This window comes from Herpailurus yagouaroundi, unplaced genomic scaffold (genome assembly GCF_014898765.1).
Source record: "Herpailurus yagouaroundi ecotype Mexico unplaced genomic scaffold, PumYag 28, whole genome shotgun sequence".
Classification (NCBI taxonomy): Eukaryota; Metazoa; Chordata; class Mammalia; order Carnivora; family Felidae; genus Herpailurus; species Herpailurus yagouaroundi.
The window spans coordinates 25,771,958-25,799,222 of NW_024412376.1; the positions used below are offsets into that span (position 1 = coordinate 25,771,958).

Here is a 27,265-nt window from a genome sequence, read left to right on the forward strand (position 1 = left end):
TTTAAGAGTCCCTTATGTTTTTGTCGCCTCCCTGTTTTTAAATTGTTTTTGCTTCCCTTCCCTTATGTTCACTTGTTTTGTATCTTAAAGTACTCATATGAGTGAAGTAATATATTTGTATATCTCTGACTGACTAATTTCTCTTAGCATACTACCCTCTAGTTCCATCCACATAGTTGTGAATGGCAAGATTTCATTCTTTTTGATTGCCAAGTAATACTCCATTGTATCTATATATACCACCTCTTTAACCATTCATCCATTGATGGACATTTTGGCTCCTTCCATATTTTGGCTATTGTTGATAGTGCTGCTGTAAACATTGGGGTGCATGTGCCCCTTCGAAACAGCACACCTGTATCCCTTGGATAAATACCTAGTAGTGTGATTGCTGGGTCATAGGGTAGTTCTATTTTTAATTTTTTGAGGAAACTTCATATTGTTTTCCCGAGTGGCTGCACCAGTTTGCATTCCCTCCAGCAGTGCAGAAGAGTTGCTCTTTCTCCACAACCTTGCCAACATCATCTATTGTTGCCTGAGTTGTTAATGTGAGCCATTCTGACAGGTGTGAGGTGATATCTCATTGTGGTTTTGATTCGTATTTCCCTGATGATGAATGAAGTTGAGCACCTTTTCAAGTGTTGATTGACCACCTGGTTGTCTTCTTTGGAGAAGTGTCTATTCATGTCTTTTGCCCATTTCTTCACTGGATTATTTGTTTTTTGGGTGTTGAGTTTGATAAGTTCTTTATAGATTTTGGATACTAACCCTTTATCTGATATGTGATTTGCAAATATCTTCTCCCATTCTGTCAGTTACCTTTTAGTTTTGTTGATTGTTTCCTTCGCTGTGCAGAAGCTTTTTATTTTGATGAGGTCCCAATAGTTCATTTTTGCTTTTGTTTCCCTTGCCTCTGGTGATGTGTTGAGTAAGAAGTTGCTGTGGCCAAGATCAAAGAGGTTTTTGTCTGCTTTCTCCTCGAGGGTTTTGATGGCTTCCTGTCTTACACTGAGGTCTTTCATCCATTTTGAGTTTATTTTTGTGTATGGTGTAAGAAAGTGGTCCAGGTTCATTTTTCTGCATGTCACTGTCCAGTTTTCTCAGCACCACTTGCTGAAGAGACTGTCTTTATTCCACTGGATATTCTCTCCTGCTTTGTCAAAGATTAGTTGGCCATACATTTGTGGGTCCATTTCTGGGTTCTCTACCATGGTCCATTGATCTGTGTCTGTTTTTGTGCCAGTACCATATTGTCTTGATGATTACAGCTTTGTAATACATCTTGAAGTCCAGGACTGTGATGCCTCCAGGATCAGTTTTCTTTTTCAAGATTGCTTTGGCTCTTCGGGGTCTTTTTTGGTTCCCTACAAATTTTAGAATTGTTTATTCTAGCTCTGTGAAGAATGCTCGTGTTATTTTGATAGGTATTGCATTAAATATGTAGATTGCTTTGAGTAGTATTGACATTTTAAAATTTTTTATTCTTTCTATCCAGGAGCATGGAATCTTTTTCCATTTTTTTGTGTCTTCTTCAATTTCTTTCATAAGCTTTCGATAGTTTTGAGTGTATAGATTTTTCACCTCTTTGGTTAGATTTATTCCTAGGTATTTTATGGCTTTTGTGAAACTGTAAATGGGATTGATTCCTTGATTTCTCTTTCTGTTGCTTCATTGTTGGTGTATAGGAATGCAATCAATTTCTGTGCATTGATTTTATATCCTGGGACTTTGCTGAATTCATGGATCAGTTCTGGCAGTTTTTTGGTGGAATATTTAGGGTTTTCCATATACAGTATCATGTCATCTGTGAAGAAAGTTTGACCTCCTCCTGGCCGATTTGGATGCTTTTTATTTCTTTGTGTTGTCTGATTGCAGAGGCTAAGACTTCCAATAGTATGTTGAAGAACAGTGGCGAGAGTGGACATCCCTGTCTTGTTCCTGACCTTAGGGGGAAAGCTCTCAGTTTTTCCCCATTGAGGATGACATTAGCGTTGGGTCGTTCATATATGGCCTTTATGATCTCGAGGTATGATCCTTCTATCCCTACTTTTTAAAGAGTTTTTCTCAAGAAAGGATGCTGTATTTTGTCAAATGCTTTCTCTGCATCTATTGAGATGATCATGTGGTTCTGGTCCTTTCTTTTATTGTTGTGATGAATCACATTGATTGTTTTGTGGATATTGAACCAGCTCTGCATCCCAGGTATAAATCCCAATTGGACGTGGTGGATAATTTTTTTAATGTATTGTTGGATCTGGTTGGCTATTATCTTGTTGAGGATTTTTGCATCCATGCTCATCAGGGAAACTGGTCTATAGTTCTCATTTTTAGTGGGGTCTCTGTCTGGTTTTGGAATCAAGGTAATGTTGGCATCATAGAAAGAGTTTGGAAGTTTTCCTTCCATTTCTATTTTTTGGAACAGCTTCAAGAGAATGGGTGTTCACTCTTCCTTAAATGTTTGGTAGAATTCCTCTGGAAAGTCATCTGGCTGTGGACTATTGTTTTTTTTTTTTTTTTGGAGATTTTTGATGACTAATTCGATGTCTTTACTGGTTATAGGTCGGTTTTAATTTTCTACTTCTTTCTGTTTCAGTTTTGGTAGTGTATATGTTTCTAGGAATTTGTCCATTTCTTCCAGATTTCCCATTTTATTGGCGTATAATTGCTCATAATATTTTCTTATTATTGTGTTTATTTCTGCTCTGTTAGTTGTGATCTCTCCTCTATCATTCTTGATTTTATTTATTTGGGTCTTTTCCTTTTTCTTTTTGATTCAACTGGCTACTGGTTTATCAATTTTTTTCATTCTTTTTAAGAACTAGCTTCTGGTTTCATTGATCTGTTCTACTGTTTTGTTTTTGTTTGTTTGTTTGTTTTTGTTTTTTGGTTTCGATAGCATTGATATCTACCCTAATCTTTATTATTTCCTGTTTTCTGTTGGTTTTGGATTGTATTTGCTGTTCTTTTTCCAGCTCTTAAGGTGGAAGATTAGGTTGGGTATCTGAGACCTTTCTTCCTTCTTTAGGAAGGCCTGAATTGCTATCTACTTCCCTCTATGACCACCTTTGCTGTGTTCCAGAGGTTTTGGGGCTGTGGTATTAATCATTTTCATTGGCTTCCATGTACTTTTTAATTTCTTTAACTTCTTGGTTAGCCCATTCATTCTTTAGTAGGATGTTTTTTAGTCTATAAGTGTTTGCTATCTTTCCAATTTTTTTTTTCCTGTGGTTGATTTAGAGTTTCATAGCATTGTGGTCTGAAAATATGCACAGTATCATCTCGATCTTTTTGTATTTGTTGAGGGCTGATTTGTGTCCCAGTATGTGATCTATTCAGGAGAACGTTCCATGCGCACTGGAGAAGAGTGTATATTCTGCTGCTTTAGGATGAAAAGTTCTGAATATACTTGTTAAGTCCATCTGTTTCAGTGTGTCATTCAAAGCCATTGTTTCCTTGTTGATTTTCTGATTTGATGATCTTTCCATTGCTGTAAGTGGGTGTTGAAGTCCCCTACTATTATGGTATTATTATCAATGAGTTTCTTTATGTTTGTGATTAATTGATTGATATATTTGTGTGCCCTCACATTTGGTGCGTAAATGTTTACAGTTGTTAGGTCTTGGTGGATAGACCCCTTAATTATGCTATAGTGCCCTTCTTCATCTCTTGTTACAGTCTTTATTTTAAAATATAGATTGTTTGATATAAGTATGGCTACTCCGGCTTTCTTTTGTCGACCATTAACATGATAGATGGTTCTCCATCCCCTTACTTTCAATCTGAAGGTGTCTTTAGGTCTAAAGTGTGTCTCTTGTAAATAGCATACAGATGGATCTTTTTTTCTTATCCATTCTGTTACCCTATGTCTTTTGATTGGAGCTTTGAGTCCATTGATGTTTAGAGTGAGTACTGAAATATATGAATTTATTGCCATTATGTTGCTTGTAGAGTTGGAGTTTCTGGTGGTGTTCTCTGGTCCTTTCTAGTCTTTGTTGCTCTTGGTCTTTTTTTTTTTTTTCCATCCTTTCTCCCCTCAGTGAGTCCCTCTTAAAATTTCTGGCAGGGCTGGTTTAGTGGTCACGAACTCCTTTAATTTTTGTTTGTGAAACTTTTTATCTCTCCTTCTATTTTGAATGACAGCCTTGCTGGATAAAGAATTCTTGGCTGCATATTTTTTCTGATTCAGCACACTGAATATACCCTGCCTCTCCTTTCTGGCCTGCCAAGTTTCTGTGGATAGGTCTGCTGCAAACCTGATCTGTCTTTCCTTGTAGATTAGGGACTCTTTTTCCTTGCTGCTTTCATGATTTCTTTCCTTGCCTGAGTATTTTGTGAATTTGAGTATGATATGATGGCTGGGTTTTGCTGAATCTTATGAGAGTCCTCTGTGCTTCCTGGATTTTGATGTCTGTGTCTTTCCTCAGGTTAGGAAAGTTTTCTGCTATGATTTGCTCACATAACCCTTTTACCCCTATTTCTCTCTCTCTTCCTCTTCTGGGCCCCCTATGATTCTAATGTTGTTCCTTTTTAATGAGTCACTGATTTCTCTAAATCTTAAATTGTGCTCTTTTGCCTTAGTCTCCCTCATTTTTTTTCTGCTTCATTATTCTCCATATGTTTGTCCTCTGTATCACTCATTCACTGTTCTACCTCATCTATCTTTGCCATCATGGCATGCATTTGAGATTGCAGTTCAGTGATAGCATTTTTTATTTCATCCTGACTAGTTTTTACTTCTTTCATCTCTGTGGATAGGGATTCTAATCTATTTTCAACCCGAGATAGTGATTATTATTATTGTGATCCTAAATTCTGGTTCAGACATCTTGTTTGTGTTGATTAAGTCCCTGGCTGTAGTTTTCTTCCAGCTCTTTCTTTTGTGGTGAATTCCTTCGTTTCATCAATTTAAAGGGACAAAAGGATTGATAAGGTAAAAAAAAATTAAAATTATGAAATTAAAAACAACACAGAAACACAAAAAAATCACATAAATTATGTTAGATCCTAGATGTGTTTTGGTCTGGTTGTTGAAAGGAGATTGACAGATTAGAGAAAAAAAGCAGGAAGGGGAAGGAAAACATTTGAAAATTTGAGAAAATGAATACAATGCAGTAGAATAGAATGAAATGAGGGAAGTAAAATAGAATTTGAAAAATTTACAAAAATTAAAAAATATGGTAGAAAAAAATAAAAATATTTTTCAGAAAAATTGAAAATAAAAATATTTTTTTCTCTTTCTGTATTCAAGAAAAAGAAAAGAAATGAAAAAGATAAAAAAAAGAAAATGTTATAGATGGAACTGTGAAAGACTGAAGTACGATTTAAATTACATCGGTTTCTCCTAGGAGTCAAACTGTGAAGCACCTTATAGTCCATAAACTAAGCAGGTGGAGAGACTTGTGGTGTTCCTGAAGAGCGAGGTTGGTCCAGTTGGGTGGGCTTAGTGTAATGGCTCCGTTCTCCACTAGATGGCGCTGCTTAGCTTACTGGGGTGGATTTTTGTGGTGTTTGTAAGTGTGTATGCACATGCGTGGGAGGGGTGAAAATGGTGTCACCCAGCTCCCAGTATCTACTATCGGAACTCTGTGCTCTCCCTGACCATCAAGTGCACACCTGTCCTCTGTCTCCAGCTTCCATCCACTCCCTGCTTTTGCGCTTGACTAAGCTGTCAGGTTACCAGGTGGCACTTCTCTCCTGAGTCTTAACTCAAACGCGGCTGTGTTTCCCGACCCCTCGCTTCTGAGGGTTGTGGCTTTGACCCACTCAGATCCTCGGGTGGAGGGTCTCATTGAGCAATGGCCAGGTGCTGGCAGCACCCAGGAACATTCACAGGACCGTGCTGCTGCTGATGCCCAGAGACTGCAGCCAGGTGCCAGCCCGCCCCAGAAAAAGTTCATGCGATCGTGTAGCAGCAGCTTTTCAGGGATTATGGAAAATCACAACACACGTGTGGCACCAGGCCTCACCCTTAACGACCTTGTTCCAGCACCAGCGAATGTGGCCATTCTCTGGGGTCTGCTGGGCCCAGGTTGCCTCACAGCCTCTATCAAATGTCCTTCCAGCAGTGGAACCGCTTCTCCCTATGTGGCCCGAGAACCTCCTGGGCCCCACTCTGCTCCTGGGAATTCGCCCTTCCCACCAGAGCACCGCCAGGTATCAAGCTGCAGAATTTCAGATTCTGTGTATCCCCTATTTATAGTCTTAATGGAATTTAAACCCTCTCCTTTCTCCTTTCTCCCATTTTAGTTCAGTCCCTGAGGCTGTTTCCACTTTCTCTCCAGCTGCTTTGGGGGTGGGGTGCTTTTCCCGTATTCTCCCTCCACCATTTCCATCCTCTCTCCACACGCAAAAACAGCTCCCTGCCCTCCACAGCTTCTCTCTCCCCCACTTCACCTCTCCATGCTGCATACCTGCTGAGTTCTGTGGTTGGGGTTGTGCAGATTGTAGCGTTAATTCTGAAATCAGTTTTCTAGGTGTGCAGGATGGTTTAGTGCTGATCTGGCTGTATTTCATCGACGCCAGATGCAAATAATAATAATAATAAATATTTCTTAAATGAACAAATGAATGAATAGAATCCCAGTGTTACAGGTGATAAAAAAACAAGATCCAGAGATATTTGAAATGTTCCCTGTTACTGACTTGAAAATTTGGGATCAGAACACAGAACTGCTAGTATCGAGTTTTATGCTTGCTCCACTACATTTAAAGGCAAATACTATTTGGGGGGAAATATTGAGTATTATCCAGTATTAATTCTAATTCTCACATGGAGTTGTAGACTTTGCAACAAAGTGAATCAGTTCACCACTTCCTATTTTTCAGCCCACTGAAACTTGGAACACAGAATTGCAAAGCCTGGATGGCTTGTCATGGACTAGACTGGTCTCAGGAGGCTGCTTTCCCACTTAAACCATAATTCATATGCTGTGCTTTTTAAATTTAGGCTTCATGGAATGTCAAACATTTTTTATCATGGGTTGCATAATGCAGTCCATTTATGGAATGGCGATGGGCATAATAATCTTTTCCATAAGGCTAGTTCCACAGAGGGGAGGATTCTGTCATGACACAGTGATGAAAGCTAATTACGTTTCCTCTTCCATAATCCTTCTTCTGTCAGGCCAAAGAATGACTATCAGGAGATTGCCAGCTGGACCACTCTCCTCTTTCACTCAGACTCTGTCAAGAACTTTATTTACCACGGAGGTGGAAAGTCTCTTTCCTCCTGCCTTAGGGCTTCTACATATAATTTTGACAGCCTTTACTTTATCAAAGAAATTGTGTCAATTTAGAAATTGTAACCTCCCTTACTGTGGTTGAATATCAAATTTTAGATATAGAAGGATCTCTTAAAAACCAATTTAAAAGAGAATTTAAGGCCAAATTAGAAAATATGTATACTTTTGAAAGGCCATTAATATTATAATGATCGCTGTGGCATTCTTTCAACAAGATTTCTGGAAGTTTGAATTTTCACCAGATTCTATTATTGTTTTAGGCTATAAATATGTATACATGCCACATGCATGGCAGGCTATGTATATATTCACAAAGTGGGGGGCACATTTCAGATCCCAATCTGTATAACTTCAGGGAAGGATTTCCGATTGATGAGGTAGTTGGTAAAGAAACATAGAGGTATGCATCTCTCAGGCTGATATATCTCATCAAATGACCAAACCAGTGCCACTAAGGATTTGATGGGTCTTTTCCAAAGAGCAGCAGACATGTCCCTACAGACCAGAGTGTACCCTGCCTTTGTGCTTGACTTTTGTCTTACTTTTCTAGACATAAAGCAAAGGTGCTATGTCCTAGCTGCATAATGGAAACCGGTGCACATTATAAATATCTGAAGGAGTTCTTTTAAAAATCTGATGATTGGATCCCATCCTGGTCCAATTAAATCAGAATGTCCAGGGATGAGATCCAGATACGGGTACTTTTAAAAAGTTCCCTAGATCATTCCATTGCACTTTAAAGTCATATCCAAGCTAAGTTCTAACTTGCAGTCACATTAGGGGGCTGACATAGTCCCCAGAAATGCATCGTAAACATTGTAGCATGACCTTCTACTGTCAACAGGCTACCAAAATGGTTATAAATTAGGGTTTTTTTGCTTAAGTACCCTTCCTGCTCACCACCACGAACTCCCTCCCCAAGGCAGTTTCCAAACAACTACAAAATGCCAATTTAACTGGAAGGTCAAATCAAAATAAGACCAGGGTGAACACAGGAGCCTTATACTATGCCCAGAATAGCTATCGCTTGAAATGCCTAAACAGACAGACATGACCAGAGGGAGATAAATGGCACAGGAGAAATATTCTAGGCAGACAAAAGTCTTTTCTCAATTCCAGCTGCTCTTACTTCTGTGTAGTCTGGTTGTTAGAGCTGTCCTTGTGTCCTTGTCCATTGCTGCACTGACTCTAATTGGTTGTATCTTCCCCAGAATTTGAACTCAAGCTACAGTTACTAGGAAAGACCTTGTATATTCTGAACCAGTTAATATGGAAAGAAAGTCTTCACATGATCCAATCAAGCCTTTTCTCCCAGCTATCAACCTGAACACCTGGTCCACAGTACTCCTAGAATGTTAATCCCATGAGGCCAGGGTCTGTGTCTCAAGCCTGATCTGGTGACCTGGGAGAAGTATTTGGGTTGCTCTTTCCTATTTAGGATTCACTACTTGTGCCGACAGACTGCAGCTGTGGTAAAACCTCTATTTGTTCCAGTTGGTTCTTTCATTCCCTACTGGACCATCTTGTAAATTGGCAGTTATAAGTAATGACAAAGAGACTCTCTCAAGGTTGGCAGGTGTCATGAGTAAGTAACATGCCGACATATCACCTGCAGTAAAACAATCTCTCAGCTGTCTCCTGAGATGGGAAAAAAAAAAAAAAAAACCTCTCCACCTTTATCAGCTTTCCCCAGTAAGTATGAAATCTCAGTTTCTCTTCACCATGAGCCTTGAACCTTAGTTTGATTTAATCTCATAGCAGCCTCTATTTTCTTGCTCTATAAGAAGTTGAAGCTACTTAAAAGGAAATGGAATGAAATGGCATACCTATTGACTTCATTTTGGCAGGTAAATTCACTGGCTGATGAAAAACATAATCCACCAGCATAGAAGGAGCCACTGATTAACAGTCCCTGGACAGATTAGCAATTTAAGGTTAGATTGGACTATGGCTATCAATTTTAACAACCCAGAGCTAAATCCACCAATTCATCTTTGATTAAAAACAAACAAACAGGGGCGCCTGGGTGGCGCAGTCGGTTAAGCGTCCGACTTCAGCCAGGTCACGATCTCGTGGTCCGTGAGTTCGAGCCCCGCGTCGGGCTCTGGGCTGATGGCTCAGAGCCTGGTGCCTGTTTCCGATTCTGTGTCTCCCTCTCTCTCCGCCCCTCCCCTGTTCATGCTCTGTCTCTCTCTGTCCCAAAAAATAAATAAATGTTGAAAAAAAAAATTTAAAAACAAACAAAGAACAACCAACTGTTTTACAGATTCCTTATATTTTTTAAAGTTGAGTCCACTTCATAAAATTGTCCTCTATTTGAATTTAGAAGATTTATTTTTTATTGTATTTATTTTATTTTATTTTTTTGATTTTATATATGGCATCAAAGGTAAATAGTATAGGTTTTAACCTCATCTTTCACATAGTCTACTTCCTGCATGTCAAGCACAGGTAAATGAGTTTCTGGGCTATTAAAAAATAAATTTAAATTGATGAGGGCCTTTGGTTTGGGGATATTGTAATTCAAACTCTATGTTTTTGGAGTGACTACTGATCATGATGGGTTTTTTGTTTGTTTGTTCTGAGTTACCATCATGGCCATATTTCTGAAACTAAATTCAATAATAAATTCTCTTTACTAATCTCCCAGAGAAGTTAATTTAGTTTTCATGTACTTAGATTATAATAGCTTTTTAAAGCAATATGGATTATAAGGCAAGTTTCAAAATTCTTGACCTATTATTAAAAAGCACTATAATACATTACTACATCTATAATATTATCAAGGACTCTTAATCCAGTGATTATTCACCTGCTAGACAGTGAATGAGTCACATTTTTTAGAAATATTGTGATTTATCATCTTAATAGGAACTTGACTATTTTAGAAATGAGATGGGTTATAACCTCAGGACTCTTTTCTGCTGTTGCCAGAGTGTTTTTTCACCTGGGAAGTTTATATAGCGAACAGTTAAAAGGATATGCCAAATGAATGGTGTCTCTGCTGCATAGCCCGATTGCTTTTTCATTTTTCTTGTAAATTCCTCTAGGCATTAGGCCACCATAGAATACTGGCCAATGACTCATTGCTTTTAAAAATGTAAAGGGCCCAAATTCAAAGGATTCTTAGCCTTCTGCCTTTCTCCTTGTTTTGTAATACATATAACCTGCTATCTTTTGTTATTGTGTGTATATATATATATATATATATATATTTTTTTTTTTTTTTTTTAATTTTCGAAAGAGAGAGAGCATGAGTGGGTGAAAGGAGCAAGGGGGTGGGAGGGAGAGACATAGAGAAAATCTTAAGCAGGCTCCACGCTGAGCATGGGCTTGACTCCATGACCCTGGGCCAAAATCAAGAGTGGGCTGCTCAACTGACTGGTGCACCCATGCCCACCCATGCTCCCCTGGTTGTTGTATTTTTAAATAAAAATCCTCTCTTATAGTCTTCTTCTTGCCCTGTAGCAGCCCATTCACAATTCTTGGAACCACAACAGAGAGCAGAACTATGCAGAGTTTGGGTGCAGGTATAGATTGGGTTTTTAACACAGAAGGAATCCTGAGGTTCTTAGGAAAAGTTATTCAAGTCGAATTGAAAATAGTGGTGTTTTCACAATGGTTAACTAATATTTTCTCCTTTCCCGTCTGGTTAGAGTTTTTCCCTGCTTTAGGGAGCTGCACTTACTTTTGCTTGTTCCAAGACCATCCTCTTGGTCACAGGAGTGATAGTATTACCCAAGATACAATATGTAGAGTACTTGCTTATTTTTCATTTTGTTGCTTGTGCTTTAGGAGTCATATCCAAAATATCTGTGCCAACACCATGTCAAAGGACTTTTCTCCTACGTTTTTTTTCTGGGAGTGTTATGGTTTCACATCTTAAATTTAAGTCTTTGATCCATTTCAACTTAATTTGTGTAGTATAAAATAGGGTCTAGTTTATTGTTTTACATGAAGATTCAAATTTGCCAGCACCATTTATTGAAGAGACTCTTTTTTTTTTCATTAAATATTCTTGCCTCTGTTCTCAAATATTGCTTGACCATGCAAGCAAGGGTTTATCTCTGGGCTCTTGATTCTGTTCCATTGGCCTATGTGTCTGTTTTGATGACAATACCACTCTGTTTTGATAACTATAGCCGTGTAATATAACTTGAGCTCAGGAAGTGTGATGTCTCCAGCTTTGATCTTCTGTCTCAGGATTGCTTTGGCTATTTGGGGCCTTTTGTGGTGTATTTTTAAATATCAGGGAAAATTGCCACTATCAGCAAAACTAATACAGTCAAACTAATAGTATCTTATTATGAATATTTTTTCTTAGCAAAAAATGTTTATTTTATATTAATATTTTAATTTTTTGAATGTCAGCATTTTGATTAAAGTTTTAAAGTACTTTAAGTATGAAATGTGCTTTTTTTTTTTTTTTTTAAAGTAGGCTCCATACCCAATGTGGGCCTTGAACTCACAACCCTGAGATTAAGAGTTGCATGCTCTACCAACTTAGCCAGACAGGCGTGCCTGAAATGCGCTTTTTATTAACAAAAATAAATTAGGCACTATGTTGAAATAAGGGATTACACAGACAGTTTAGTCTTCACTATTCTTGTCTTATTTAAAGTTTAAAAAAGCAGGACAAAATATTCTGCCTTTTCCTCTCATAAATAGTTTCTTTATTTAGAATGAATGAATAATATATGAAAAAGAAATACTCATTTTCTAACTACAGCAGCAATTACTACTATTACAAACCAGATTATCTTTAATGGCTTCTGATTACCCAGTACTTCAGTGACTTTCTATGAGGTCACTTGGGGAGATATTCTTTAAAACTTCGCAGGTTCCTAAAGTTCAATATAAAGTTCCTAAATATTATGAATCATATTTATAACATTCCTGTGTCACTTGTGGTTTGTTGCTACAAGAGATTTCCTTTTGTGCTACACTGACAGGGACAGAGAATTTGGCGGCATCCACAAAGGCCCGATTATAGAACAAGAGGGCTGAGGTCTCTGCAGCCTAACAGGGTTGGGTGTGTAAACACAGGGGAAAGAAACAGGAGACTGTTGTTTTGGGTGTTTCAAAGCTGTTTGAATCTGGGAAATCTGATGTAGAGGCGGGGAAAGGCAACAGGAGCATGCTTTTGGAAAGGGTCAGACTGAGAGGAATCGCAGATATCTGTTCCAGTACATAAAGTTGGAGGTCTGGATGAGAAGGGTGGGGATGTTGGGAAGATCCATGAGCGACTATTAAGGAGCTCGTTGTGGGGATGTTGGGATAGAGCACCCAGGAATCTGGATGCTGGGTAGACCTGGACCCCAAGCATGGAATTCCAGCACTGGGAGGAGTGTGGGTTCAGAATCTGGGTAATGTAAGAGTTAAGTCACTGAGGCCCTGGGTACTGGTCAGGAAGCTCATTTTGCACTGGTTGTGAGGAAGGGCCTAGTCATAGGGAACTCAATCAATCCAGAACTGCCATGGGCTTCCTTGCTCCAAAGAATATGCTCAATTATTCCCAAATTAGACTGAAACCAGACTAAAAATAATATCACCGATACTAATAGTAGCTAAGACTGATGACTTTCTACATTCTAAGCATTATTCTAGGTTCTTCATATGTATTCATTTAAATCTCCAAGCAACCCTATAAGGCAGGCTCTACCTTTATCTACATTTTACAGAAAAAGAAAGGCTAAGTGACTTGCCCACAGCCATACAGCTAGGAGGTGGTGAGCCTAGATTAGAACCAGACAGTCTGACTTCAGAGCCTGTGGTCACTTTGCCATTGGGTGATTACGGTACTACTTACCATATCAATGTCAAGCACTGTCCCAGGTTGGGATTTCCGGGAAGCAGATTCTGAGATAGAGTTTAGTATGCAAGATGATTTTAGGGCGTTCCCTTGAGATAAACACCTGTGGGAAAGGAAACATTATTGGGGAGTTGGAGAAGTCAATCCATGGGGAGCTCTGAGTCTAAATGACCCGAGAGAGTTGTCTCATGTTGGAATGAAATGGCCTGGGCTGCCCTAGGAAAGGCACAATCTTGGGACAAGACAGCCCTCTGTAGCTGAGGCATGAATGAAGGAACTGACAGTGGAGGCTGCCTGTCAACACCATTCCTAGGAGTTGGGGAACTTTATTAAGGCAGGGAGGGGGGGTGTCTTATCTGAGTAGCACATCTCTATGTCCATTACAAGTATACTCATATTTCTGAAAGTTTCTAGAAAATACTAATTAGGATTTATTCCACCTATTCCTATTCATTCATAGAGTGAACTTAAATCCCAATTTGCTCAACAGTCTTCTGGTTTACACTTGTATTTCCAGGATAATTATTAGTAGTTCCCCCTCTTAAAAGTGTCCTGGTTGGATATACATTGTTTTGCCTTCCTAACGTTCTTCTGCTTCTTCTTGTTCCTCTACTAATCATATTTTGTTATTATAGTTTCTATAAAAATTTTATTTTTATAGAAATAAGCACCCCGATTTGTGTACAAAATCTTTCAAAGATAAACAATTACCAGGTTTGCCACCATTTATCTGTTACAAGCAGGCTAGCTTAAAGAAAAACTCAAAGTTTGAAAATCACAATTAAATATCTTTTCTTGGGGCACCTGGGTGGCTTAGTCATTTGGGCATATAAATTTGGTTCCGGTCTTGATCTCGCAGTTCGTGAGTTCCAGCCCCCCATTGGGTTCTCTGCTGTCAACTTAGAGCCCGCTTCAGATCCTCAGTCTTCCTCTCTCTGCCCATCCTCTGCTCATACAAGCTGTCTCTTTCTCTCTCAAAAATAAATAAACATTAAAAATTTTTAAAAATAAATACATTTTATTATACTGATATTCATGGGATAGTATTACCGATTACTAAGGAAAACTTTTCTTTAGTCTTGTAAAATATAATGTAAAGATGACTCTAGAATTCCTTAAGACTGGCTACCTAAATAGAAATAAGGTTCATTGTCACACTTTCATGAAAATTTTGTTTTAAAACTAGAATGAATGAAATATCTTCAGGTCTTACACTTAATTCAAACGAAGTAACATCAATATAAACATGTGAGTTTTGCTAAGGCATCACTCACACCCTATACCCCTTACCTTGAGTCTAAAATAAGTTTACCAATTTTTCTCAGTTATTTGTGTGGATTTCAAGGTGGTGTCCCCTATGTCCTGAGAAATAAGACTGTGCATATTCTTCTGCTATGGCCTCCTAACTAAATTGTTATTCTCACAAGCCATCAGAAAGGAGAGCCTGGCTTTTAGAGGGTAGCCACCATTGCCCTTGTGATCACTGTGTTTCCCTGATGATACGCTGCAGTGCTCAGAGCACTCTGCTTCATGGCCTCTGCTACCTCCTGGGTATGGGGAGTTGCCCCTCCCCATGTCAGGGCTGTGTTCAGATGCAGCACTGATTGTTTGGAGCTTCATCAAGATAGTCCTGTTACTTGCATACCTTGGTCTTAGTGGATCACATCTACTCCCTGGAGTGGGGCCAAGAACAGATCACAGATACTCTCTATTTTCTTGTGTCTCTTAAGTTTGGTCCAGGCATCTCAACACAAAATATCAAAGGCAGTATTGCACCACGCACACAAACTCATTAAACAGATGCCTCGAGATCACTGACCCATCGGTTTGTCAGATAATATTTTATTAAGGTAACATAGTGTTATAGTTAACATTTTATTAACATTTCATTAATGTCATTAAGATTGTATTTTCAAAAAGTTAAGTAGGTAAGTCCCTTAGTGGGTACATGTTAAAGATTCATAGATTTATTTATCTTATTGATGATACACAATGACAAAATTGATTAGAGACACACATACACAAATACACACACATGTGTGTGGAAAATGAATTATGGAAAGAATTCTAAGTAAGAGTAAAAACTGCTTAATGTCCTACAGGGAAATACAATGGTAACCTTTGAGTTATCTTACCTATTCTAATAGAAATCATATTCATTTCTCCTGGACAAAATAATTTGTAACCTATCCATTTTCTAGAAGAGAACATCTAATTTTTCAGAGTCTGAGCCCTAATAACCAGTAAATAATAATTCAAATAAAGTTACATTTCCTAAGGAGACAAACAACCTTCAGGGAACCAGTTATCCCCAGATGGACTTGTTACACAATGTTCTGGCATGATTTTGAAAGAGTTTGCTGTAATATTCTTGCCTTATTTTCAAGTTTTGGATGAGTTTTTCTAATATAGATATACCATAACAGGACTCTGATTCTCTATTTAGGCTCAACTGTATCCCCACACATATAAATATGGATGCTCAGAAATAGAGTTTGTATTTAGTGAATATTAGGAGCCCCAGTAGCTCACTATAGGGAACAGCTTGGTTGGCATTGCATTTTTGAAAAGATCATTTGTTTCTGAAAAACTTCCCCAATCCTACATGTGGATAGCTACATGACACATAACAACACATCGGTGTGTTAGTGTCTTAAAGCACTTTCTGAATTTTAAGTAAAAATTAAGTATTTTGCAAATACATATGCTTTGTGCATATAAATATTGAAAATAAGGTAATTATATGTAATGTAATTGAAATTGTAAAGATTTTTCCACTTCCAATGTGGGAGGGAATATAAGAGCTTGCTAATCTCATATGGCAGCAGCTTTTGCCAACTGGCTTTTCTCCAGAACTATTACTTGTTAATGTTCCTAAATGTGCTACTATTATCACCGTTCAACAACGTGACACTGGTAACACTGTGCAGTGCTCTGAAGCATCTAAATTGAATTGAGAAAACCGTACTGCCCCTGCTTTTGAACTATTTCATTTTTTTTCTAGAGGAGGAACCCAAGAACTAGATTAAGTAATAATTATTAGTTATTAATTTAAATATATCTTACAGGCTGTTAAAGATATTGGCAATCAAGGGCACTTTGTTGCACGTGAAGGAAATCTGGAATTATTTTTTCCAGTAAAAAGACACCTTTTATTAAATTCTAAGTTGCTACCTACATTAACCCACATTTTTAGATACATATTTATCTTTCAAAGAGCTTTGTCTCATTACTTATATTTTTATATGGTCATATATGAAATAAGTCTTTAGATAGGGCTCACTTCTCTGAAATACCATTCTTTACTGTGCACTGAAACTCACTAAGAAAAATTATCATTCATAAAGACTTCAGAGTTTTTAGGAAGGCACAAAGAAAATGTGAAATATTCATTATAATGGGAACATTTAAACATTTTTTCTTTGACTATTATTCTGCTGCAGAGAATTTTACCATTATCTACTAAGAAGTTCATATTTGGCTGTTTTTAAAGAATTTTAAATAATTGGTGATGTTGACCCTAATTCACCCAATGACTTTTTTATTTTTTATTTTTTGCAAGATGGACATTAACCTTCCTGCCTCCTAAGTATTTACTTTATTAAATCTAGGTTCTATGTCCACCACACTGTAGAAATATCCTATGGAAAATCACAGAAAATTAAACTTGCTTATCTATTGTTGATTTGATATTCAGTGGAATTATATTAAAATTTTTGTCTTCAGTGACTGCTTTTTCAGAGGTCATAGATCCAAGCTTTTGTAATGCACATCACTGAATATTTTTTCTCATGTTACTTGGTAAAATGATGTATTTCAGATCAGGGAGATACGTTAAGATACAGCTTTTTGAAGACAACTTGATCAGATTGCAAAAGGTCGTTCAAGTACCTTATTTTATTTTCAAAGTGGTTGGCTTATAGTCAGACTAAGCATCAAGAAATTCTATTTACCCAATTGTGCACAGCAGGGATAGGACAAAATGTACACAGGACTAACAGTAGTAGGGGAAATCAAACATAATCCAGGGGCAATCACATCACACCTAAATGGGAAAAAAAAGTTTCTATTTATTGATTGACTGACTATAATGTAGCACCATTTTATACATAGTAAAGAAATATGAGCACTGGGTGTTCTATGGAAACCAATTTGACAATAAATTATATTTCAAAAAAGAAATATGGGCACAAATCTTTTCCCTTTTCTTTTGAGAGAGAGCAAGCATGAGCAGGGGAGAGGGGCAGAAGGAGAGAGAGAGAGAATCTTAAGCAGCTTTCACACTCAGCACAGAGTCTGACATGAGGCTCAATTCTACAACCCTGGGATCATGACCTGAGCTGAAGTCAATAGCAGATGCTCAACCAACTGACCCACCCAGGTGCACCATGCATACTTCTTACCTAATAGTTCTTCCAATGGCCATAGGGTGCAGGAATATTTTGAAAAAATTTTAATGTTTTTTAAATTTATTTTTGAGAGAGAGAGAGAGTACAAGCAGGGGAGGGGCAGAGAGAGGGAGACAGAATCCATGAAGTAGGCTCTAGGCTCTAGGCTCTGAGCTGTCTGCGCAGAGCAGGACGCAGGGCCTGAACCTGTGAGCCACGAGATCATGACCTGAGCCGAAGTCAGACGCTCAACCTACTGAGTCACCCAGTCACCCCATAGGGTGCAGAAATATTTTGAATTTCTGTTGGTCCTTCTTGTCTGCAGTACTTACACTATGTGTATCCAGAAAGAGGAAAGAAACTCCTTAAATATATGGGTCCATTTTTGAGACACAATGCAAAGATCCACTATTCTTAAATACTTAGCAGATATTTCTTAAAGGTACAAAAATGAAGACAATTCCTATATTTATTTTTGAATTTTGAAAGAAGTCTTAAAGCTGCATAGCTGAGATATGGTTAACTCCATCCTTCAAACATGAATCATCACTCAACATTCTGACTATAAGTCCATATCAAACAAGCAAAACATTTTATCTTTTAGCATCTAAATGATATGGAAAAAAATTACTTCTTCATTGAAGCCAAATGCTATAAAATCCTACTTATTTTTCTAGTTACTTTTTAAAATTTATTGTCAAGTTACCTAACATACAGTGTATACAGTGTGCTCTTGGTTTGGGGGTAGATTCCCATGATTCATCACTTACATACAGTATCCAGAGAACTGATAAAATAAATTATGGCATATTATTGAAATGGAATGTTCCATAGCTAACTAAAAATAGTGGAGTAGATTCATAATGGAGTAGATGAAAGTCATGTATTACATAGTACTAATTGCATAAACAAAGTTTGAAAAGACTCCATTCTGTATGTCTTTTATTTTTGTGTATGCCAACAGTTTCCTAGAAGGAAATCTAGGAATTGCCAGTGAAAACTTGGGCTGTTTTGAGTGGGAAAACTTTTACTTTAGTATTCTTATGTAATGTTTGGTTTTTTATTCATGTTGATGTTTTATAATTCAAAAAATGATTTTAAATATCACTTGGTTTGCTCAGACCCTGTTTTCTTGGTGTTATATTCCAGGGGTGGGAGGTTTAAAATAACAGAAACTCCACTTAATCTTGCTTATGCAAAAACCAGAAGATTTTTTTTTGCATTTTTTATCTTTTCTTTCTACCATTCTTTATGAGTTGTCTCCATTCCAACTGCACAATGTTGTGAAGGAGACAGCTACTTCCAGCTTTTAAGCTCACACCCTCATGGCTGTACCATAAAGCACAAAAGGGCTCTTCTCCCCAGTCACATGAAGGAGCTCTGTCCCAGTTTGAGCCATTTGCTAAAACCCTGGACCAATCTCTAACATAAGGAATGGTGTTTGCAAACATGCGTAATGTGATTGCTCCAAGACCCAAGGCCAATTATTGTGGTTAAGAAAACACAACCAGAATTAAAAAGGGCTGTCTCTTTCCTAAATAAGAGAGAGTTGCTAGGCAAGCAGAAACCACACCACATACACATATTTGGGAAATGCATTTTGATATTATTATGATTAATAAAGTAGAAATAATTCAGGGGCGCCTGGGTGGCGCAGTCGGTTAAGTGTCCGACTTCAGCCAGGTCACGATCTTGCGGTCCGTGAGTTCGAGCCCCGCGTCAGGCTCTGGGCTGATGGCTCGGAGCCTGGAGCCTGTTTCCGATTCTGTGTCTCCCTCTCTCTCTGCCCCTCCTCCGTTCATGCTCTGTCTCTCTCTGTCCCCCAAAAAATAAATAAACGTTGAAAAAAAAATAAAAAAAATAAAAAAATAAAAGAAATCATTTAAATATGTTAATAATAAATCAATAGTAGCTTTTGCCATTATAGGTTTTCTCAAACATTAGACACTAAAAGTGTAAGTTTCTTTTTGTAGGAGGGGGAGACAATTTTCATGACATTTAAAATCTCCTTGTGTTCAGAGTTGAGACCACTGGTTGAGGTCTGAAGTAGACTATCGCTAGTATTCATGGAGAGTGGGTACAGATGAGGAGAGATTTTGGTAATACAAAGTAGAGAAGCCGGAAACTGCCAATTATGGGGGCAGAAAAGAAGAAAGAGTAAAAATTATACAAATGTTCTGGTAATTATTTTTAAAATTTCATAATGAAATAAGAGTGTCTAGATAAATGACAGCCAAGAATCAAACCTAGCAACAAATATTTTGTCTTTCTGCTTTGCATTTTACCCAATACACTATGTAGAAGCAATGTATCTTTTCTTATTGTTTATTTAAAACAAGCGTATTATTGTGTACAACAGTATGGGAATGACATACCTAGGGAGAAGTGGGCAGGCTAGGGAGACAAATGCAGGACTTTGGGGTTTGAGTTTGGTTTCTATAAGAACTTTCTATAGCAAATGCTTGATGGTACTATCAAAATGTTTTTGGCAGAACAATATCGAGAAAACCCACTGGCCTCTGAGGACAAGAAAGAGTGATTTCATAGTGACGCTGCATCTTGAGGCTGCTGTTTGGGTCCGATAGCCAGTGCACTTTCAGGGTGAGTAAACTGAGGTGCTAAGGGAGTTTGAAAGGATCAGCTATTACATTTGAAAAATGTTTTTCACTGTAAGAAACATCACCACCATCATGAACACACACACATATTTTTAAACACCTACTTTTTGATATAGTTCCAAGGCTTCTGAAAAGAATTTGAATTGCCCCTTGCTTCCAGCAAGGAAATTCATTAAGGGAGAATATGCCAACAGCTCTGCTTCCTAATGTAACTTAATGAATACCTGGTTCATATAAATCACAGTTAATTTAATGCTTAGTTAGTATTTATGGCCCAAAGTGAAATCAGTCCTACTGAAGTTCATGACACAGGGTGTTTTCTGGGACTGTCCAGTCTGGGCTTTAGAATCTTCCCTGAAAGTGGCAGCTTTGTTTGTTAGGTTGGTGTTTTGTTTTGTTTTGTTTTGTTTTTTGTTTTGCTTTGTTTTGTTTTGTTTTGTTAGAGTCAGTATTTTTTTGACAAATTTTTGAAGGAACTTTTTATTTTAGAATTTAAAGAAAGCCAACAGAAGAAATTTTAGTCTCCCATTACTAAATGTCTCCCTGACTGCAGTAGCTGGGACAAAAAAAAAAAAAAATGGCTCAGTGAGTTGGGAGTGGGAGTCCCAGCACCTGGTCCCAGGAGCCACATAGGGGTGGTCATGGCCACTGCAGCAGTTTTGCCCAATGCCCCGTGGAGGCAGCCACCTGCAGGTTGTGCAAGGTGTGGCGGGGCAGCCCTGGCTTCCTGGGGACCCTCTGTTGTGCCAGTCCTGAAGGGCAAGGACGGGCTGAGGAGCCCGTGCTTGTCAAGGCCCAGAGTCAGTGGTGAACGTGGTTCTTCTGGGCCCATGGCCCCTTGAAGTAAGAAATTAAAAGTGAGCAAGGGAGGAAAACACAAAGGAGGAGGTGCTGATGGTGTTAAAGTGCCACCAGCGGCAGCTACAGGCACCACACAGGTCTGGGCCAGAGATCTAGCCCCCATTTCCTTTAGGAAGGAAGAAGACAAACAGCCAAGCATCATCTGAAATTATGATTGGCTGACTAATAATCCTAGGGCAAATTAGAGCCTATTCAAGTCTAAATTTTCCTAATATTGCTACAGAGATGTTTGGTGGAAAGGTTTGCTCAGTATGTTATGGAATGGACTGTGAAAGTCCCACATGGCTTCCTTACAGCAGTTCTGTGGGCCCCTTCCCCTCTGTGCCTAGTGAGTGTGAGCTGTCTTGGAAACTGGCCCAGAAGACAAAGGCCAGAGAAAAAGAGCAAAGTAAGAAATAAATATTGCAAAAGCTGCACAACCAACACAGAGTTGAAGAAATAGACAGGCTCTCCAGCTAGAATGAAATCATTTGGCATATTATGAAGCTCTGGAAGGGACCCACTAAGATCTTTCTTTTCTTTCTTTCTTTCTGTTTGAATTTTTTTGATAGGTTTATTTATTTTGAGAGAGAGAGAGAAAAAAAATATGAGTGGGGGAGGGGCAGTGAGAGAGGGAGAAAGAAGTCGAAGCAGGCTCCATTGGGTTTAAACCCACCAACTGTGAGATCAGGACCTGAGCTGAATCAAGAGTCCAATCAAGAGTCAGATGCTTAACCAACTGGGCCACCCAGGCTCCCCCACACTCCACCCCGCCATAATACTTTATGAAAGTATTATTTAGTAAATGAAGTTGTAGGTTTGGGAGTAGAAATTGGTTGGGTTTGTTGACAGTCATTGTAAATTAGCAATTTTTATGCTACAAATTCTTTATAATTGACTTAGTCATTTGCTGTTTTGTAGTTTATGTACTGAAATGAAAACATCATATGGAGAAAAATGACCTTAGAATATGGATTCTATTCAAATAATGGTTTAAAAGAGGATCCTGTGGGGCGCCTGGGTGGCGCAGTCGGTTAAGCGTCCGACTTCAGCCAGGTCACGATCTCGCGGTCCGTGAGTTCGAGCCCCGCGTCGGGCTCTGGGCTGATGGCTCAGAGCCTGGAGCCTGTTTCCGATTCTGTGTCTCCCTCTCTCTCTGCCCCTCCCCCGTTCATGCTCTGTCTCTCTCTGTCCCAAAAATAAATAAATGTTGAAAAAAAAAATTTTTTTTTTAATTTAAAAAAAAAAAAAAAAGAGGATCCTGTTCTGGATGAAGGAAATTGAGAATGAAAAAGAACTGTCCTCTTTGAGGTGAAAATGTGCTTTGGCTTAAAAGAGATATGGTAGATTCATCACACCTTTTACCATTATCGCTAATTGGTTGAAATAGAGTTATTTCTGGCTTTTTCAAAACTAAATAACATTTTGAGTGAGTAGTTCTATTTTCTGTGGTTTTCTGATGTTAGCCTTTGAGGTATTAGCAATTATTGACATTATTTTTTAAGCCAAATTTTATAAAGAATTCCTTTACCTTAAAATGTAGAAAACCATCTACTGGATATAACAGTTTTGGTAGTTATGAACACTGACATTTTCTTAGAAATGACTTGTTGGAGAAGACTAATGCTATGACTTAAAACTTGCAGTAAAAATGTTACATATTGTGGTCCCTCAGAGCCAGCTTATTCTTATTTGTGCTGAGCAGAAATGTGACATAGTTAAAATGTCTTGTCAGCTAATTTGCTGACTATATAGATATCACTTTTGTTTTTTATTCCATTCTTTGTTTCATCTCTCATGGTAGTGATGTTCTGTACTCTTTGATCAAGCAGGTTCAAAGCAAAAATTTAAATTTCAAATTCATTTTAAGGAACTCTTAAAGAGTAACAGCTGAGTTATACTGAATAAGTGGTAAAGTATTAAAATTTGAAAAAAAATCGTCAGGAATAGTAGTAATTTGGTGAAAAATGTAAATTATGTTAAAATGAGAATATGTTACAAGTAGGGGAGCTGTAAGATTTTATTCAATTAAGTAGTATAACTGAAACTTTATACTATTAAGTGTAGCTTTTATAAATGGATGACCCCCCAATTTTATTTGCTGTCAGGATTTAACAGCTTATTACTGTTTTCCCTACCTCTGATAAAGAATTTTGTTACAAAAACTGCCCAACAGCTCTAATTTAAAACTGAAACCAGCTACAAATAAATTTGATACTTTTTTATAAATAAAGGAAACAATTGATAACACTATTTAAGTGTTCCAGGCTCTCTACCATAGGAATTATTCCAGGGTATTTTTATAATTCATTTGTTTAACAAATTTTTATTGAAAACCTACTATATGTGTGGCTCTGTGCTAAACATTAAGGATACAAAGGAAGTAATTCACTGTTTTTATTAGTCTTATAATTTAATGAGAGAAGATAGACATTGATTAAGCAATAGTCAATTTTCATTATTTGTGGATTCCATATTTGTGAATTCATTTACCTGCTAAAATGAACTTTTGTGGTCCTTTGAAGACATGTTCAGAGTGGCAAGAAACCTGCAGCACGTGTGCATGTTTCCAGTTGAGGTGGGACAAGACAAGGCTCTACCCTCTTGTTTTAGCTTTCATACTGTAAACAAATGAACTTTTCATGCCCTGTTTAGTGCCACATTTTCCACATTCTTATACTTTTTGTGGATGGTTTCTCCATTCTAAATGGCCGCCCAAGCATAGTGCTGGAGTGCTGTCTAGTGTTCCTGAGCTCAAGAAGGCTGGGAAAGGGGCGCCTGGGTGGCGCAGTCGGTTGAGCGTCTGACTTCAGCCAGGTCACGATCTCGCGGTCCGTGAGTTCGAGCCCCGCGTCAGGCTCTGGGCTGATGGCTCAGAGCCTGGAGCCTGTTTCCGATTCTGTGTCTCCCTCTCTCTCTGCCCCTCCCCCGTTCATGCTCTGTCTCTCTCTGTCCCAAAAAAATAAATAAACGTTGAAAAAAAATTTATAAAAAAAGAAGGCTGGGATGTGCCTTAAGGAGAATATATGCATATTAGATAAGCTTCCTTTAGGCATGAGTTAATAGTGCTGTTGGCTGCGATTTCAATATTACTGAATCAACAATATATAATAAATAAAGTGTCTTTAAAACAGAAAAGCATAGAAAACAATGTCATGTATTGATTAGTTGATGAAAATGCTGTGACTAGGGGCTTGCAGGAACCTAACTATTCAATGTTCATGGTGAATTTATATAGCAAATTAAGAGGGAAGAGTTAAGATGGTGGAGGAGTAGGGAGACCCTAGACTTGCTTCCTCCCTTGAACACAGCTAGATAAATATCAAATCATTTTGAACACCCAAGAAATTGACTTAAGGACTGAGAGAGCAAAATACACAACTAGAGATGAAAAACTGCCACATTGTGGAAGGTGGGAGCTGTGGAGGGTTAATTTGGGGGAGAGAAGAGCTCTCTTTCCCTGGGAAGGGAATTCTGATCAGAGAGAGAGGAGCAAGAGAGAAAGAAGGAGAGGGAGAGAAAGTGAAAGTGTGTGCAGGGACTTTCACAAGAAAAACTCTTCCCCAAAACCATAGTATGGGAAAAGGAGAGGGGCTGACTACTGCAAGTTTTTATAAACAGCTGAGTGCAGAGGCTGAAGTTTCAGAAGTCTGTACCATCACCAGGGTCATACATGGTGGGCTTTAGCGGTACTCTGGTGGGGAAGTAGGATGGAGACCTGGGAGCAGGCAGTGTGGTCTGAGAATCTCCTGGGTTGGCAGGGGAGAAACATTTCCCCTGCTTGGAGAAGAGGTGATTGTTTGCTTTTCTATGAGAGCTTCCTGAAGAGTGGCAGATGCAAGCTCCCCACTCTGAGGGTGGAGAGTGGGGTGTTGCCATTTTCACCCTGCCTATCAGCACTGACCAACTTCAGTGAGCAAGAAAGCGCCACCAAGTGGAGGCCAGAGCCGCTTACAACAAACCCCGCCCCCTGCGCCCTGTAGGTGTGTCTCCACTAGGACAAGTCAGCCTGAGAATCAGCACAGCATGCCCCACCCCCAGAAGACCAGCATGAACCCCCTCTCTCATATAAAGTTAACTGCTCAGAGACTGCTGCAAAGCTTCAGCTCTAGGGGAAATAGGACCTAGCTTCATTTTGTTTTGTTTTGTTTTCCTTGGGTTACAGAAAAAAAGCAAATTTTAAAGTTATTTTTATTTTTACTTATTTATACTTAAATTTTTTTTTGGTTGCATCAGCTGTTTTTAAGAAACAGACCATGGGGCGCCTGGGTGGCGCAGTCGGTTAAGCGTCTGACTTCAGCCAGGTCACGATCTCACGGTCCGTGAGTTCGACCCCCGCGTCGGGCTCTGGGCTGATGGCTCAGAGCCTGGAGCCTGTTTCCGATTCTGTGTCTCCCTCTCTCTCTGCCCCTCGCCCGTTCATGCTCTGTCTCTCTCTGTCCCAAAAATAAATAAACGTTGGGGAAAAAAAATTTTAAAGAAACAGACCAAAACACACCTAGGATCTAGCTTCCTTTTTTTTTTTTTTTTTTTTTTTGACCTTGACAATATGACAAGATGGAGCAACTGACCCCAAAAGAAAACAGGAAGAAACAATGGCCAGGGATTTAATCAATGCAGATATAAGAAAGATGTCTAACTAGAATTTAAAAGAACAATTATAAAGATACCAGCTGGGCTTGAAAAAAAAGCATAGAAAACACTAGGGAATCCCTTACTGCAGAGAGAAAAGAACTAAAAACTAGTCAGGCTGAAATTAGAAATGTTGTAACTGAGATTCAAAGTCAAATGGATATGATAACAATGAAGATGGGTGAATCAGAAGAACAAATCAGTGATATAGAAGATAAAAATTATGGAAAATAATGAAGCTGAAAAGAGGAAAAGAAAGGTGTTAAATCACAAATGTAGACTTAGGGAACTCAGCGACTTCTTAAAGTGTAATAACATTTATATCATAGGTGCCCAAGATGAAAAAGGGGAAGAAGGTTTATTAGAGTAAATTATAACTGAAAATTTGCATAACCTAGAGAAGGAAACAGACATTGAAATCCAAGAAGCACATAGAACTCCCACTAAATGCAACAAAAGCTGGCCTTCATCAAGACCTATCATAGTTAAGTTCACAAAATATTACAGACAAGGAAAGAACCCTGAAGGCAGCAAGGGGGAAAAGTCCTTAACCTACAATGGAAGATAGATCAGGTTCGCAGAAGATCTCTTCACAGAAACTTGGCAGGTCAGAAGGGAGTGACAGGATATATTCAGCATGCTGAATATTAGGTCATATATTTGTGTGCTCATTCAGAATATAGAACATTATGTCCTCTTATGTTATCAAAATGCACAGAATGTATATTCAATTGAACATAAAGCAAAAATTTCCACCTAAAAGATTACAGATGTTTGTACCTCTGTCTTATAAGTTATTACCGGTAGTATCTGTAACTCTCCTTTGCTAAGATTCTTTAACATAATCTAAATTATTATACTACTTCATGGCAATTGGCTCTAAGGTGTGGTATCTGGGAATATGTGAAGGAGCAAGACAGAACTTTAAGTACTTCAGTGCTCCTTAAATGTATTGGGTTGGAAAGTAAATATGTCTACCCACATTTTATAAGGTTGCACTGATTGTCTTTTATGATTTGTATAAGTGCACCTTGATTTATTTAGTATTTTTAAATTTTAGTTTTTAAATTTAGGAAAAATATTTCAAGAATCCTATCATCATACCTCCCTATGACCTAAATATGTAGTCTTTATGAGATATCAAAGAAAGCTAAGATTAGTATATTTTTGACCTCAGACAATGTGAATTACTCTTTTTGTTAATCAAAATTAAACAATGGAAGTTGCTCCTGAAGTGCTGTGCATATTTAGCTATCACTTGGAAGTTTGAAAAGTTTTGTTTAACTACATCTCCTTATTTTAACAGAGCAAAAACTTCTGCAGGTCACAAAAGCAAGAAAAGGATGAAAACATTAGGTGAATCATGTAAAACTGCAGTTTTTGTAGCTCCAAATTGTCAAAAGTCAGCAATTTTGTATGGTTTCAACTTAGTTAGCCAGCTGGTGGCGAGCAGTAGCTGATAAAGCTGCCAAATGGAGGCTAGAGGTTTGGAGGCAAAGACTATCAACAGGAGCAATGATCTTTTTTGTCCTGTTTCCTTTTTTTCTCTCTCCCTTGCACTCTCTTTTCCTTCCTTTTTTCCTTCCTTCCTTTCTTTCTTTTTGGTAACAACTCCATTGAGATATAATTTATGTCCAATTAAATTCACTTCACTTTTTATTATATATAAATATATGTACTTTTTGTATGAGATATATATATATATATATATATATATATATATATATATATATA

General features: G+C 38.1%; 1 protein-coding gene across 1 annotated transcript in view; it reads right to left on the minus strand.

Moving 5' to 3' along the window:
- The window catches only part of LOC121035259 (uncharacterized), a 178,881-nt gene extending 157,858 nt beyond the window's left edge, over nt 1-21,023 (minus strand). Inside the window, 3 exon segments of the mRNA XM_040482827.1 lie at nt 13,051-13,156; nt 19,993-20,059; nt 20,672-21,023. Of these exon segments, the coding sequence (XP_040338761.1) occupies nt 13,051-13,156; nt 19,993-20,059; nt 20,672-21,023 (525 nt within the window).
- Between the last annotated feature and the right edge of the window lie 6,242 nt (nt 21,024-27,265).